The 13,268-nt window shown below is 38.5% G+C and overlaps 2 protein-coding genes across 2 annotated transcripts; one reads left to right on the top strand and one right to left on the bottom strand.

The window, feature by feature from the left end:
• Positions 1-1,937: 1,937 nt before the first annotated feature.
• On the top strand, positions 1,938-10,421 carry LOC144650636 (L-fucose dehydrogenase-like). Its single transcript, XM_078510362.1, has 9 exons — positions 1,938-2,245; positions 3,833-3,871; positions 4,721-4,818; positions 5,647-5,713; positions 6,288-6,382; positions 7,980-8,084; positions 9,014-9,081; positions 9,551-9,647; positions 9,767-10,421. Exons 1-9 carry the CDS (start codon positions 2,143-2,145, stop codon positions 9,923-9,925), a joined length of 831 nt encoding a protein of 276 aa, XP_078366488.1. The 5' UTR covers positions 1,938-2,142; the 3' UTR covers positions 9,926-10,421.
• A 122-nt stretch (positions 10,422-10,543) lies between these two features.
• On the bottom strand, positions 10,544-11,774 carry LOC144650617 (tetraspanin-14-like). Its single transcript, XM_078510342.1, has one exon. It carries the CDS (start codon positions 11,741-11,743, stop codon positions 10,622-10,624), a length of 1,122 nt encoding a protein of 373 aa, XP_078366468.1. The 5' UTR covers positions 11,744-11,774; the 3' UTR covers positions 10,544-10,621.
• Positions 11,775-13,268: the final 1,494 nt, after the last annotated feature.

Here is a 13,268-nt window from a genome sequence, read left to right as displayed (position 1 = left end):
CTGATTGGCTGATTGATTGATTGATTGATTGATTGATTGATTGATTGATTGGCAAGTCACGAGTATTGTCGGCATCTGTTGGTTATTAAATTTTGATTCCGAAGCAGCGATGGCTTTGAGACCTGACCAAACGGAGTCACAGCAGACGCGAGTTGAAAAGTTGTGTCTCTTGCGATTCTGTTTGGCCAGGACTTGCGTGTGGTTGTGTTGACTTGGTTGGGAATAACATTAGGAAGTCTCTTTCGAGAACCTCTTGTGTGAAAAACTCAAAGATATACCGTAAAATTCCGGTTATAAGCCCTGGGCTTATACAACTTCGTAAGGGGTTTTGGGTGGGCTTATAAACGGAGGGGCTTATATCCGGGAGGGCTTATAAGCGGAATAAAACAATGTTTCGAAACGAGCCACAGCAGTGTTGATCGAAATACGTTTTAAAGTTAAAAAGTATAATAGAGCAACATTTAGCCCTGTTCAGTACTGTCATCCAGTACTAGGCATATATAAATAGATTGTGCTAGGCAACTTTTGAGCAACTTTTAGCATTTTGGGCAACTTTTTGTAGTACCAGCAAACTAGGGCAACTTTTGCCTTCCTTGGTAACTTTTGAGCAACAAATTGATATAAAACCGATTCAACCCATAAAAGGTCGTTTCATTTCAAAGGATTTTATTAAAACTGGTTTTATCAAAACTGATTTTATTAAATTTAAGGATATACAATAAAATGTCAACAAAATAACACTTGCTTTACGTACAGCGGTTATTTGCTGCAACATAGAGCCTGCTGCCGGCCATCTTGGTATTTGCTGAAGTACGAGTCACTTTTGACATCGCAATCAGATGAAATTTCAGACGAGGAAAATGGAAACAATTCAGACATTGACCCCATTGAGGCTGCCATAGACGCTGAGGCAACTCTTAGTAAACCTGCAAGCGCTTCAATTTCTAGAAAACGCAAAATTCACGTCAACGTGCAAGCAAGTTTTCTAAATTTTGGTGGCAACTTTTTGATATTTGAGCAACTTAAGAGCAACTTTTGGGTATATTTTGAAGCAACTTTTCCTGAATTTACTAGCACAATCTATTCATGCCTATCCAGTACGACCAGTAGAGGTGGGCTTCTATCCGGGGGGGGGGGGGGGGGGGGCTTATAACCGGGGCTTATTTTTTGTTTCCAAATGGATGGGCCTATAACCGGAGAGGCTAGCGGGAGGGCTTATAACCGGAATTTTACGGTATGTTCACTCGGTTTTCCAAACAGTAGGAAAACAACAAGGAAGAACCATCTAAGTGCACGTACTTGACGCGCGAATGGCGTAGAGGCCTAATTACGGGTTTCCAGTTACAAAAAGTTGTTATTAGAAAGCTTTATTGGACACCCACATGATCACGCCAATTACGCACAAAACCAATCAAAATCGAGAACTTTGTTTAGATACCTGCGAGATGATGATGTTGGCTTCGCCGCTGGTGCCGCTGGCACTAACTATAATTTTAGAATTTTGTGACGGCTGGGACCATCAGCGAGGCCATCTCGTCCCCAGGTTCTTGTCCTTCCTTGGTCTGGTCTTGTTCACGTCTTTTCCAGATTTTAGCAGATCAGATTACAAATACCTGAATGACAGTTTTTACAGACTCCTTTTATACCCTTCGACTCGTGAAATCCCTACCCTTTTAAAATAGCCTGCGAATACACCCGCCTCTCTTCGCTCCCAGCCGGTTTGGCGTTTTGCGAGAGAGACGTCGCTACTCCAACTTCCCGCAACTTCTATCTTCCATATTTCCGAAACAGTGTCAGTGTAAGGCCAAATGGTGGTTATTGTAGTACACCAGGAGTCATACACGAAAGGGGTTATTTAACGGAGACAAACCGCTGATCAAGACAACTGAAGACTCTGACACCCAGCACTTTCGTGCCAGGTTCTTCGCGGACAACAACTGTGCGGGACGCGGGGACGGACGCGGGTCATTAATTTGTGTTTTTGTGCAGCGTTTGGCGCAGGGATTATTGAACAGTCCAAGATATTAGCAAGTTTATCGCGTTTGCAGAATCGAAGGCCAACGAATACTAAACTGGTTCAAGGCAAAGACACTGTTCGATTCAAAAAGTTCAGAATAACGTGCAGAAAGAGTGAAAATTATTATGGCAACGGGCGCGGCGGCATCGACTCTGAGATACGGTGGCAAAGTGACTATAGTGACAGGAGGATCCAAGGGGATCGGAGAAGGAATCGTCAGGGAATTTGGTAAGAGCAGATTATTAAACAACAATTTAAAAAGATTGGGGTGATAGAATGAAAAAGTGGTACGAATGTGCCTTAAAATGCGCCAAATTGTGTTTTGACACTTCAACGAGTGTACTGTATGCAAATCATGTGACTTTTCATGATACTGTGGAAAAAAAGCATATAAATTTATAGGTTATAAATATATATTATGATTTTGCGGTTTTGTATGGAAATAGTACCCAGATTAACTCCGAGAATCCAGGAAATATACAAATGTAAATTATTTTGACTTCATATAAATTTTGTGTGGGCAGCAAGATCAGATAGGGGGTTGGGCGTTTAAAAAATATTTTCTATGAGGAGGCCCAGCCCGAGGTCTAAATAATGTTGGTAAACCTTTTGTATACCTATGATACAACATGGTCCTTTTGCAGACCTATAGAAATGGTAATGACAGTTTTCCCTACCCTTTTGTTTACTTCAACTTGTGAGATCTGCACCCTTATATTTACCTCAAGGCTGAAAAGGGTTTGGGTGGAGCCTCGTAAATAGTCCACCAAAGGGACTACCCCCTGGGGTCTTCATTGTTAAAGGGTTTGTTACTGAGAATATTTGTTGCTGCCACACCCAAAGATAAGTAACTGCTCACCTGCCAACTCCTGCATGAATGAACCATTTGAAAGCAATGGTCACACAATACATCTCAGCAGTTTGGCCAGTGTTGTGTGCACACAGTACAGCCAATTAAGCCAGGGGAAGAGATCTTATAAAAAATAATCCACCTTGTACTGCTGTTTACTCCAGGGGCAAGCCTTTTACAGTCCTATATTAATAAAGAACCCAATTTAATGGACCCTTGGAACTTTGTTATATAGAGGTTTAATTACTGTATACCCCTTTAACCCCTAAAAGTGCCAATGGCACATAATGTCATAACTTGGTCAATATTTGCCCAATTTATTGAATTTTTGGCACCAAAATTTTGTGGGAAAGATCTACATTTTGAAAGTATTAACCAAAATTGTACCACCCCCAATTTGTGTCTTGATTCACCACCTCTACAACTTTTCATTATTTCTTGCCCAATTATACATGTATACATATGAGGTACGGTATGCAACATAACTGAAATTAGCCACTATACTGAGATCTGCCTTTAGTTATATAAGATATAGTTTAGGGGTATACCGTACATGTACCTTGTATATACAGGGAGGAACAACTTTTTTACTCATTTTCTTTTCAACATTTTAACCCCTTTCTTTCAAAACTGTAACTTTCTTATTTGTTGATGTGTATGATAAAATATACAGGGCCCAGTTGTTCAAAGGGTGAATAATGCCATCCACTTGATAAATCGCTATCTGGTGGATAGCACAGTATGTTTTGTTAACACTTATCCACTGGAGTTTGAACGACTCGGGCCATATCAACACCTTTCAAATGGTGCATCATACATGGAAATCCAGTTTGCAACTTTACAACTTTGTATAAATTATTTAATTATTATAAGAAGAAAGGCCATTTGCCTTATATAGGGGTCAAAAGGATATCAAATAGTGTTTTTCATAATTTAACAAGTGATTGTGTCTATTTTATTCCCAGTCAAGGCTGGTTCCAAAGTAGTTTTTTGTGCTCGAGGGGGTAAGTATTTGTCACCTGCTATTCACAATTCACTGAACATTGTTAAGTTATACATCTCTCTTTAATCACATCAAGGTAATAAACAGGTGTGTTTTCTTTCAACACTCTTTGTTAACATCCATAAACAAACAGAAAATGGTATAAAAGAAAAAAGATGGTAAATTTTTTTTAAGCTCTGTAATAAATAATAAATATGAGATGTTCAACATGACACGAACATGGGACAAAGAAAAATTCTGATTCCCCGACAGGAATTGAACCCATGGCCTCCCAGATATGGTTGGGTGCTCTAACCAACTAAGCTACGAGAGACTCGTTGTGAGCTGGGCCATTTACTAGGTTGATATGTGACACGCGTCCTGCATACTGCTAGGATCAGCAATGTCGAAATCATCAAGTTTGTGGTAAAGAAAACAGAAAAAACAGAAAATAGTTTGACCACTTGTCAATCCACCTCAATCTCAGGTTCAGTCAATAATTTAACATGTCCATAACAAATGTGCTGATTCATTAATTTTATTAAATACAAAAAGGTAAAGTCTAGATCAGGCAGAAGCATCCCATACCATATGGAGGGTATCCCAGTTTTCATCGAGTAAGTTTAAGTGTTTCTGCTTCCCTGTGGATGGGATGCAAGTCCATTGCAGGATTCCCTCCTCCCTTCCCCTCCTCTCCCCCCCCCCCCCTTGCATTAATTTTCCTGGTACCCATTTATGTACCTGGGTGGAGTGAGTCATTATGAATGTAAAGTGTCTTGCCAAAGACACAAATTGTATTATTGTATTATCGTTAGCTATAGGCAGCCACTCCTTCTTATAGTAATGATACGATTATGTTATGTTTTTATAGTTGAGGATGGTAAAAGACTTGAAAAAGAAGTAAATGATAAAGGACCTGGAGAAGGATTCTTTGTAAAATGTGATGTCAGTAAAGAAACAGATATAAAGGTAAATAATCTACATGTATACTAGCGTCACATACAACCAATCAGGATATTGAATTGTTTTTCTGGGATCAACAAATCCCTGTGCAGCCTTCTCTACATGAGGTTCCTTACTCTTCTGACACCCAAAATATTTGATCACAAGGAGGAACTTTAACTTCACTTTTTCTATGCAAAAAATGGTAGTTACCATTTTTAACATAAAAATGCTAAAAATTGAATGAATCTAAAAATTGAACAACTCAGATTACGAGAATTGTAAATTCAAACTGAGATTAATTTTGAAAAAAGCCCAACACTATCAACTTAATAAATTAATTAAACAAACCCATTTATGTCTTGACATAGGACTACTGATTCATGGCCTGCCCTTTTAGCCAGGTGGAAGTCCGGGAGTCCTGTGGACGGCCACCTTTCAGAGAAAATTAATATGAATAACTGTATAAAGAGGGTTTTTTTTAGCAAATTTGGAAATCTTTTAGATACCTTTGCACTCATAACTGCAGGAAAAAAACTTGCATGCTCCTCAGCAGGCCTTCCTATGGGGACAAAGTCAGGCAGGATAAAAAATTTTAAATCCTGGCTAAAAGCCTGCTCAGGACTGTTTCCAGGGTTAATTCTTGTATATATTGTGGTGCATATTATAACTGTTAAACAGTTGTGATTTGAGTCATTCCCTGCGCATGCCCCTAACCTGATCATTGATAATGATGCTATAGTCCTTTAATAAGCATCCAATTTAACTAGAGTGGTGTTTGCATCATAACAAAATTGATTATCTGTAAATAATTTCAATTATTCAGGCTATTAACAACTTTTCCTTTTTCCAAAGAATGTAGTGGACAGGACTATAGAAAAGTATGGCTGTATTGACTGCCTTGTAAACAATGCTGGATGGCGTAAGTAGAGTCAAAATGCTACAATCACTGACAATGAAAATGTTTTGAGTTAGGCATTGAACAGAAGCCACTGTTTGTAGTAACGTGGTGTCTGTATTAGCTTTGGTGACATCACTTGCACTTGATAAAGGCCGGACCCTCTTGAGCTGAGCATGCATGCCTAGGGACTAGGCTGGTTTCACAGACACAAAGATTACCTTATTATAGGAATATAACGAGGCATTTTAACAACGCGAACAAAATTGACGCGTACTAATAAAATTAACGCGAATTCAAGAAAAGTTCTGGTTAAATGCTTATAGTAAACGTGTTTATATTAATTAATATCAATAAAATTAACGCGAATTTTTGAAATTCGCGTTAATAACATGTATCGTTGATTTCCTATAATAAGGTATTATTTTTTAAATAGGATAAGTAAGTATAGTACTTGTCGTTGTTGTGGTTAAAACCTTATAAGTCGATAGATCTGTTTAAGGTTGCAACCCTGTTTGCATGCACCATTAAATTATGTGGATCCCAGATTTTTTTCTCTGCCTTTAAATCATGTAGAATTTGTTTATAATCTTGTCAGATCCTCCTGAAGGAAAAACAGTTGACCACACATCAGTTGATGAGTTTAGAAAGCTGTTGGATCTTAATCTTGTCAATTATTTTATATTTTGCAAAGTAAGTTAAGTGGAACTGTATTAATAATTTATTATAATTATTTACTGTATTGCCCACACCAAGGAGAGACATTTGACCCTTGGAGTTCAGCTGGTCTTGTAAAACAAGTTTACAAGACCAGCTGAACTCCAAGGGTCAAATGTCTCTCCACGAAGTGGCCCTGCATTCTGTAGTTGCTCCAAGTTGTGCAGAAGTCTCATCGATAGGAGGTTGGGTTTCCAAAATTTGACGGTCAAAAATCTTTGTTTGCAACAAACTGGTAGTTAAGAAGGACCCCCCTGAAAATTTAGCTTTCACAAACTACTTGGCTGGTTGGTTGGACAGACAGACACTAATTAATTACAGGTTTTCCTTAGTTTAGATTTAGATAGTAATCAGTGTTGGAGGTTGTTTCATGATTTAAATAAAATCCACTATAAATGCACAGAACGTAAGTGAAATGCCAAAATAGGAGTTCTTTTGATGAGTCCTTCAAAAGTTTCAAAACACGGCCATATTTGACAAGTTACGTGACCAGAATAGAAAAAACCCTAAAACTGAAAGGGCGCTCAGATACAAGAATTAAAATCAGTGTCAACTGATAAAGAACGTCCATGTGCTTAATGCGTCGTATGGTTTTTAGGAAATTCGCATTATTAAAGTTAAGGCGCAATAAAGACTCGTGTTTTTGAACTTTCTTCGGTAGCATTCCTTTCTTACATGTAAATGGTAATTCCATACGAAAGATTATGAACGAAAGATATGTTATCTCTAATTCTTTGAAAAAAATCGGAACTTTACTTTTCTCTCAAAAGTTTTAGGGATTTCAAATTCTAGCGCGCGGTTTGGGACTGACACTAGTAAAGCGCGTGCAATATCAATTTTTTCAACATTTGCCGTTGTTCTCCTCACCAAAAATTCACCATTAAGCATTACCAAACGCTTCAAAATAGCTTGCCACCAAAAACCATCTTGAGAAATTCCTTACCAACTGCCCCAGGGGGGGTACTTGCAGTATACATGACGGGGGGGGGGGGGGGGTCCGACGGAGCTTCATATTGCGAACCCAAAAAAATACGTGAGTCTGAAATTTTACACCCAAAAAAATACCTGGCATTAAAATTTTCTACCCCAAAAAGTACAAGACCTAGCACCTCGATACTGATTTATTCAATCAAACAGACTTTAAGACCTAAAAAAATATATGACAGATCTCTTGACCTAAAAAAATACCAAGGATGTAAATTTTTGACCCAAAAAAATACGTCGGACCTCCCCGTCATGTATACTGCAAGTACCCCCCCTGGGCCAACTGCTCTCGAACTGTAGTTACGAAGGGGCCCCCTTTAGTAAAGACCAGCCATCCAAACAAACAACAAACCACACTACCAACCAATCAACCATCCAACCAACCATGCAGCCAACCGGCCAACCAACCAACCAACCAAACAGACAAGACAAAACTTAAGCCAGATGTAAATCAAAGATTCTAGCTTCGAAGTTCCTGACAGTGGGCCTTAAACATACACCGTTTTCTCCATTCATGTGGAAACTAGGTATTCTGCACTTTATATACATACGTGTGTTAATATATGAGATTATTTGCTTTATTTTTTAGTTTGCTCTGCCTCACATACGGAAAACAAAAGGTAACATTATCAATATCTCCAGTCTAGTGGCACAAATTGGTCAACCTGGAGCTGTTGCATACGTTGCAAGCAAGGTAAACCTCGATTCTTACAAAGGTCTCCCCTACATCCTCAAGCAAATAACCACTCAGTTTTTTTCACATGTAGCTCAGCGGTTAGAGTATCCGACCGGTGTACGGTAAAACTTGGGGTCGACACCTTCGATTTTCCAAGGCTTAATATAAAGCACTTCCCTCTATTAAATCGGTTTGCATTTGCTTTCGTTTTACATTACTACGCTTATTGATTGGTTAAAAAATGTCGCACCACTTTCTCAACCAATCAGAAGTTAAACCAAAACTAATCGTCACTCACTCACACATGTTTTCCCGCGCTTCACGCCGGCTACATGTATTTGCTTCAAGTTTTAAATGAATGTTTTCGCTTCGAGTTTGATTGGTTCAAAGGCTTGTCTGTGTTTTTTTGTGATTGGCCAGAGTGATTACTTTAGTTTTCGTTTTACAAAAGCCGCTATAATAATGGTGGAGGCGAAGCCTTCAGTTTTAGTAAAAGCTTTGCTGCAGTCAGAAGCTATCTTTCAATGTCGCACTGATGAAAGGTAAAAATTGAAACTTTACAAAGACAGCAGCGCGAAACTAACCTCACTGTCAGAGTTGTTCTACACTTATTTCAATTCTAAAGTTTAAACTTGCAAATGGAGGCGGCTGCAGATAATGGACTGCTCGGGGTGTAAATCTACTACCCCTTTCACACCAGCAAAACAAGTTTAGTTAAATCAGGTTTAACAAAATGAAAATCGCCAACAGAAAACTGAGAGACTGAATTTTCACATAGGGTTTTAGAAATCTTATTTGTGCTTTTATTGTGATAAATTAGAAGTCGACAAACATCAGCAACTTCTAGACAGAAAAAAAATGTTTAAAGATGTTTAACGAAACATCTTAAACGAGTTAGCTTTGGTGTGAATGGTGTATAAGTGAGTTTTTTTTATAATTATGTTTAGGGTGGAATAACTTCAATGACAAGGGCTCTAGCGGTTGATGAGGCAAAGTATGGAGTGCGAGTAAACAGGTATTCTAAGAAACAGCACAAAAATAATAACGATAAATAATGAAAAATACCGTATTTATTCAATTAAGCGCCCAGCCTCGAATAAGCGCCCACCCTCGAAGTCCAATAATTTAATAAGTGCCCAGGCAAATAAATACGGAACGCTTCAACCTCCGAGCAGTGCCTATTACAGATTTGTTGCGTTTTTTTTTCGTATTTTGTTACATCGCATTTGTAAGCAGAATTTTTCGCCACAGTATAAATTAAATTTATATATTCTGCATTAGCTTTACTTTTCTTATTTTCTTTCTGTCTTGTAGACAGCGGAAAAGTCTATTATAATTATTGACCCTCCTAAAACCCAGTTACTTCGGCTCTAATGTGTTGGCCGTTGTTTTATTCGTACATAATTTATTTTAATTCATTTCTTAACTTTGTTCTTTTGGAGTGCACATCAGATTTTTAGCTAATAACTGACGTGTTTTTTCAGCCTTTCACCAGGTAGTGTTTGGACTCCGTTATGGGCTCAAATAGCACAGGACTCTGGGGACTTTGAGAAAAGTAAAAAGGATGGCGAAGAAGCTCAGGTATAAATATGTTAAAAAAGCCGTATGCATTGTTGAAAAGATAATCCGAATCATATTGTAAGAGTTTTCCTGCCCAGCCTTTAATGAACTGATCAGACTGTTGTGCTTGTTTTTCATAGCTGCTAGGTCGTATGGGCACGCTTGAGGAATCCGGTCAAGCCTGTTTATACCTGGCTGCTGAAGCCACGTTCACAACCGGTATCGACATGTTGCTGAGTGGAGGCGCCGAACTGACTTATGGGAAGAAAACTCAAGTAGAGAATGCATTGATGAAATGAATTCTTTTTTATTTCCAAACGGTTTTTTCTAGGGTTTTTTTTTGGTCAGTACAAACTTACGGTGTTAAGAACTGAAAGGTTGCCAAAACGTAATGTAGAGTTTTAGTTTGTGGGTTCAAAGAAACACAAAGCTTGACGTTTTAAATTGGATTTGAATTCTGCGGTTACACTGAAAGTGCGTACGGAAATAAAACAGCTTATGCTAATGTAGACCAATGTAGACGTAGTTTTGGACTTAATATAGATTATGTGAAAACGGACAAAAATATATATTTTTTCAAATGTGATCAAAAAGTTTTAGCAAGAAAATACATGGAAGAAAACATAATGATATATAATTTACGAAACAAGAGAAATGATATGAATAAATTAAAAATATTTATAAAAATACTGTAACTCTATTGTCCTTTCCGTCGTCCCTGCCATGCCATAAAATGCACTCCAGTGATAAGTTTAAGGCCTACCCTAAAAGCAATTAAATAAGATTAAGTAGATTTTAAAATACCTGCCAGTGTAATTTAAGATCTAAAACCGGGCTGTGAATTTTTGTTATCAGAATCAACCTTAGTCAGCATAATAAAGTGTGAGTTGAAATTTGATTAACAACGACAACAACAATAACAACACGCGTTTATTTACCTTGGTTAACATGAAGTCTAATACAAGAATTGAATCGCAGAATTGCAGAAAGTACGTTTAGATATTTTCTTCTTTGGTAGAATGCATTCCACTCCAAGCTACAACTGCTCTCAAAACAACCTTTAGTGTGTGTATCCGCTGGACCACAACGCTCGTATTTCGCGCACGAATTTCTTCGTGAACTTCCGTGGGGCTCGTTTCGTCTTGTAACTCTTCCTGTAGCGGTATTAGTTCTTGTTCAGTTGCGACCGAGCATTCTTCCACATTTTCGTTTGTAATTCGTCGAAGAAGACGCTTTATAGCGAAAATAGCAATCACTTGAACCACGGCCAACAAAATACAACTTATTGAAATTAAGAGCAAATTGTATTTGTACCAATCTTGAATAATCGTTAAGCAGCCTTTGGTGTGAACAAATTTTTCTGGCTGTCTTAGAGTTTCACTGGTGTTACTTCGTAGTATTTTGTACTCGCAATTTCGCTTTTGTCTCTCTGCCTCATCACAGCACGTTACTGGCAGAAAGCAGGTTTTTGAACGCGGAAAAGAGCATGAAAATAATGAGTTTTCCTTCCAGTCTTCGTAGCCATTAAAACCGCAACAGCCCAGACGAGTCTGAATAGAATCCAGAGTGAATCTCAAGTTAGGATCTTCGTGATAATGCTGAATAAACGACATCCATTCGCCAAACTTGTCTGTCTCGACTTTTACTCGAGCTTGATAGTAAAAAGCGAGTGCAGACAGCGCGATCTCGAACAACAAAAGAGCTTTAAAAACTATTGTTATAATGCGAAGGAGCTTCGTGCTTTGTTTAACTGTTCCAACGCAGCCGACAATCGAGACTAGCCACAAGATGCCAGCTACAAACGCTAGAATAAGAGCGAGTATAGGTGTTAACAGTTCCAGAAAAAATCGTTCGTTAGTGTCTTGTATAATCTCCCAGACGAAAACAAATACCCCAAGTCCGATAGCTCCACAACTGAAGAGAAACAATAATATTAAATAGCCAAACAGCCAGCATTCCTCCTCGTTACAGCTGTGACATACGGGCGGGTAAAGTTCTTCAAGAGTTGTTTCCACAGGTAAAAACCCACCAAAGTCGTCGTCTTCGTCACTTTGTAAGTAAAAGTGGTAGGATATCTTCCGTGTATTTTCGGCCCTGCTGTTATTTTTGTCAGCCATCGTGTTGATGCGGTTTTGTGTTGTGAATAAATTTTTCCGCTCGATTTGCATTCATATTTTTATGACGCGTTCATCATGCAAGATTTAAATTGTTTGGGTTTTGTCTCAGACTGCGAGTTTGCACGATCACTTTCTCCGCAGGGCCATTTGAGTGGGCGAGCCCGACTCTGAGAAAATAAAGAACTCTCGCTTTCAATTTTTTTGTCTTTCCAAAGTCCAAGTAAGAAAAGCTTTCTTATCCATTGGGAACGAGACGGGAATACTTTAACAAATTAGTTTTAAATGATATGTTTTTTGGATGATGTCTAAAGTGATTGGGCAGAACTGGCAGGTACGTGTTTGCCTTAATTAAACTGAAAAAAAAACAACCTGTTTTTAACTTGTTGACGCCTGTAGTTTTTTTTTTGGAAAAACGCTTTTAATACTTTTCTGAAATTTTCTGGTCAGTGATAAGTTAAATTACGTCCAAATTACTCAAAACGGCATTTGTATTGAGAGCGTGCCTTGCTTTTCTCTCGCATCGCGTTTTAAAACAGTTTTTATCGGGCACGCGCACAAATCAAAATTTTGAGACGAGAAATTGACATATACCCAGTACCTCTTTCACTTTATGTTATTTTATTTCTGTTTCCTTTGCTTTTCCATTTTCCTTTTTTGTTACCTTTTGCTGCAGTTGCTGGACTTCTACCGGGCTTGCTTGCAGTTCTAATAAAAAGGAAAATTTCCCTCTTATTCTTTCACAAAAATTTCTAAGCGTTTTCGTAAGTATTTCGAGCTTAGGGACGGACCATTATTTTCTTGGAGGGGGGGGGGGATGAAAAATTTTCCTCTGCAAGTTTTTTTTTTAGTTTATGCATCTCTGCAAACAATTTTTTTCGAAATTCTTACTATTTTTTGTTCTACATATCGTTTTTGCAAACAATTTATTTTGTCTTTCCAGGCCCTGCAAACAATTTTTTTCAATATTTCTCATCCCCACCCCCCCCCCTCCAAAAAAATAATGGTCCGTCCCTTAATTCGCCAAATCAATCTCCTTTGGGTATCATTGGAAAAATCTTTTCCTCTACAGTGCTTGGTCAAAGGTGATGACATCAGGAGTGGAACGAGGGCCAACGCCTGTCATGGGTGGTGTCGGGCGACCCAAGTGTCAGTGTGTCTAACTGGTATAGAAACTCCCAATTCAACTGAAAGGTTGTTCAAACGTTCAAATAATTATAAGCTTCCATGTTGTTTTTGGTTGACCAGGTATTCCCCTCCCTTCTGGCGTAGCCTCCACTCCAAAGCTGTCCTGTGTTTAGTTTTGATTGTCCACCAATACTCGGTCAGCTTTTCCAGTCTCGAACGTGGTTCTAACATTCCAGCCTATCGTGGTTTCGAGTTTCGGATTCACGTTCGACGCTGTCGGCTTTTTTGCTCTCAGTTTTGACTCAAATGCGCTATCGTCGCTCTATCGACGATGATAGAGGTTTGAATGTCTTTCATTTCTGCATAAGTCTTATTTTTACGGGAGTGGGTTATCAGCCCC

This window comes from Oculina patagonica, chromosome 4 (genome assembly GCF_052425735.1).
Source record: "Oculina patagonica isolate OP01 chromosome 4, crgOcupat, whole genome shotgun sequence".
Lineage (NCBI taxonomy): Eukaryota > Metazoa > Cnidaria > Anthozoa > Scleractinia > Oculinidae > Oculina > Oculina patagonica.
Note: the sequence above shows the minus strand (reverse complement) of the source record. Positions and strands in the feature narration are given on the sequence as shown.

What these genes read in the sequence shown, in the direction of transcription:
- LOC144650636 (XM_078510362.1), top strand. Translation starts at nt 2,143, where the DNA reads ATGGCAACGGGCGCGGCGGCATCGACTCTGAGATACGGTGGCAAAGTG. An exon ending in AGGAATCGTCAGGGAATTTG is followed by an intron (nt 2,246 to 3,832) that starts GTAAGAGCAGAT and finishes TTTTATTCCCAG; the next exon opens with TCAAGGCTGGTTCCAAAGTA. An exon ending in GTAAAGAAACAGATATAAAG is followed by an intron (nt 4,819 to 5,646) that starts GTAAATAATCTA and finishes CTTTTTCCAAAG; the next exon opens with AATGTAGTGGACAGGACTAT.
- LOC144650617 (XM_078510342.1), bottom strand. Translation starts at nt 11,743, where the DNA reads ATGGCTGACAAAAATAACAGCAGGGCCGAAAATACACGGAAGATATCC.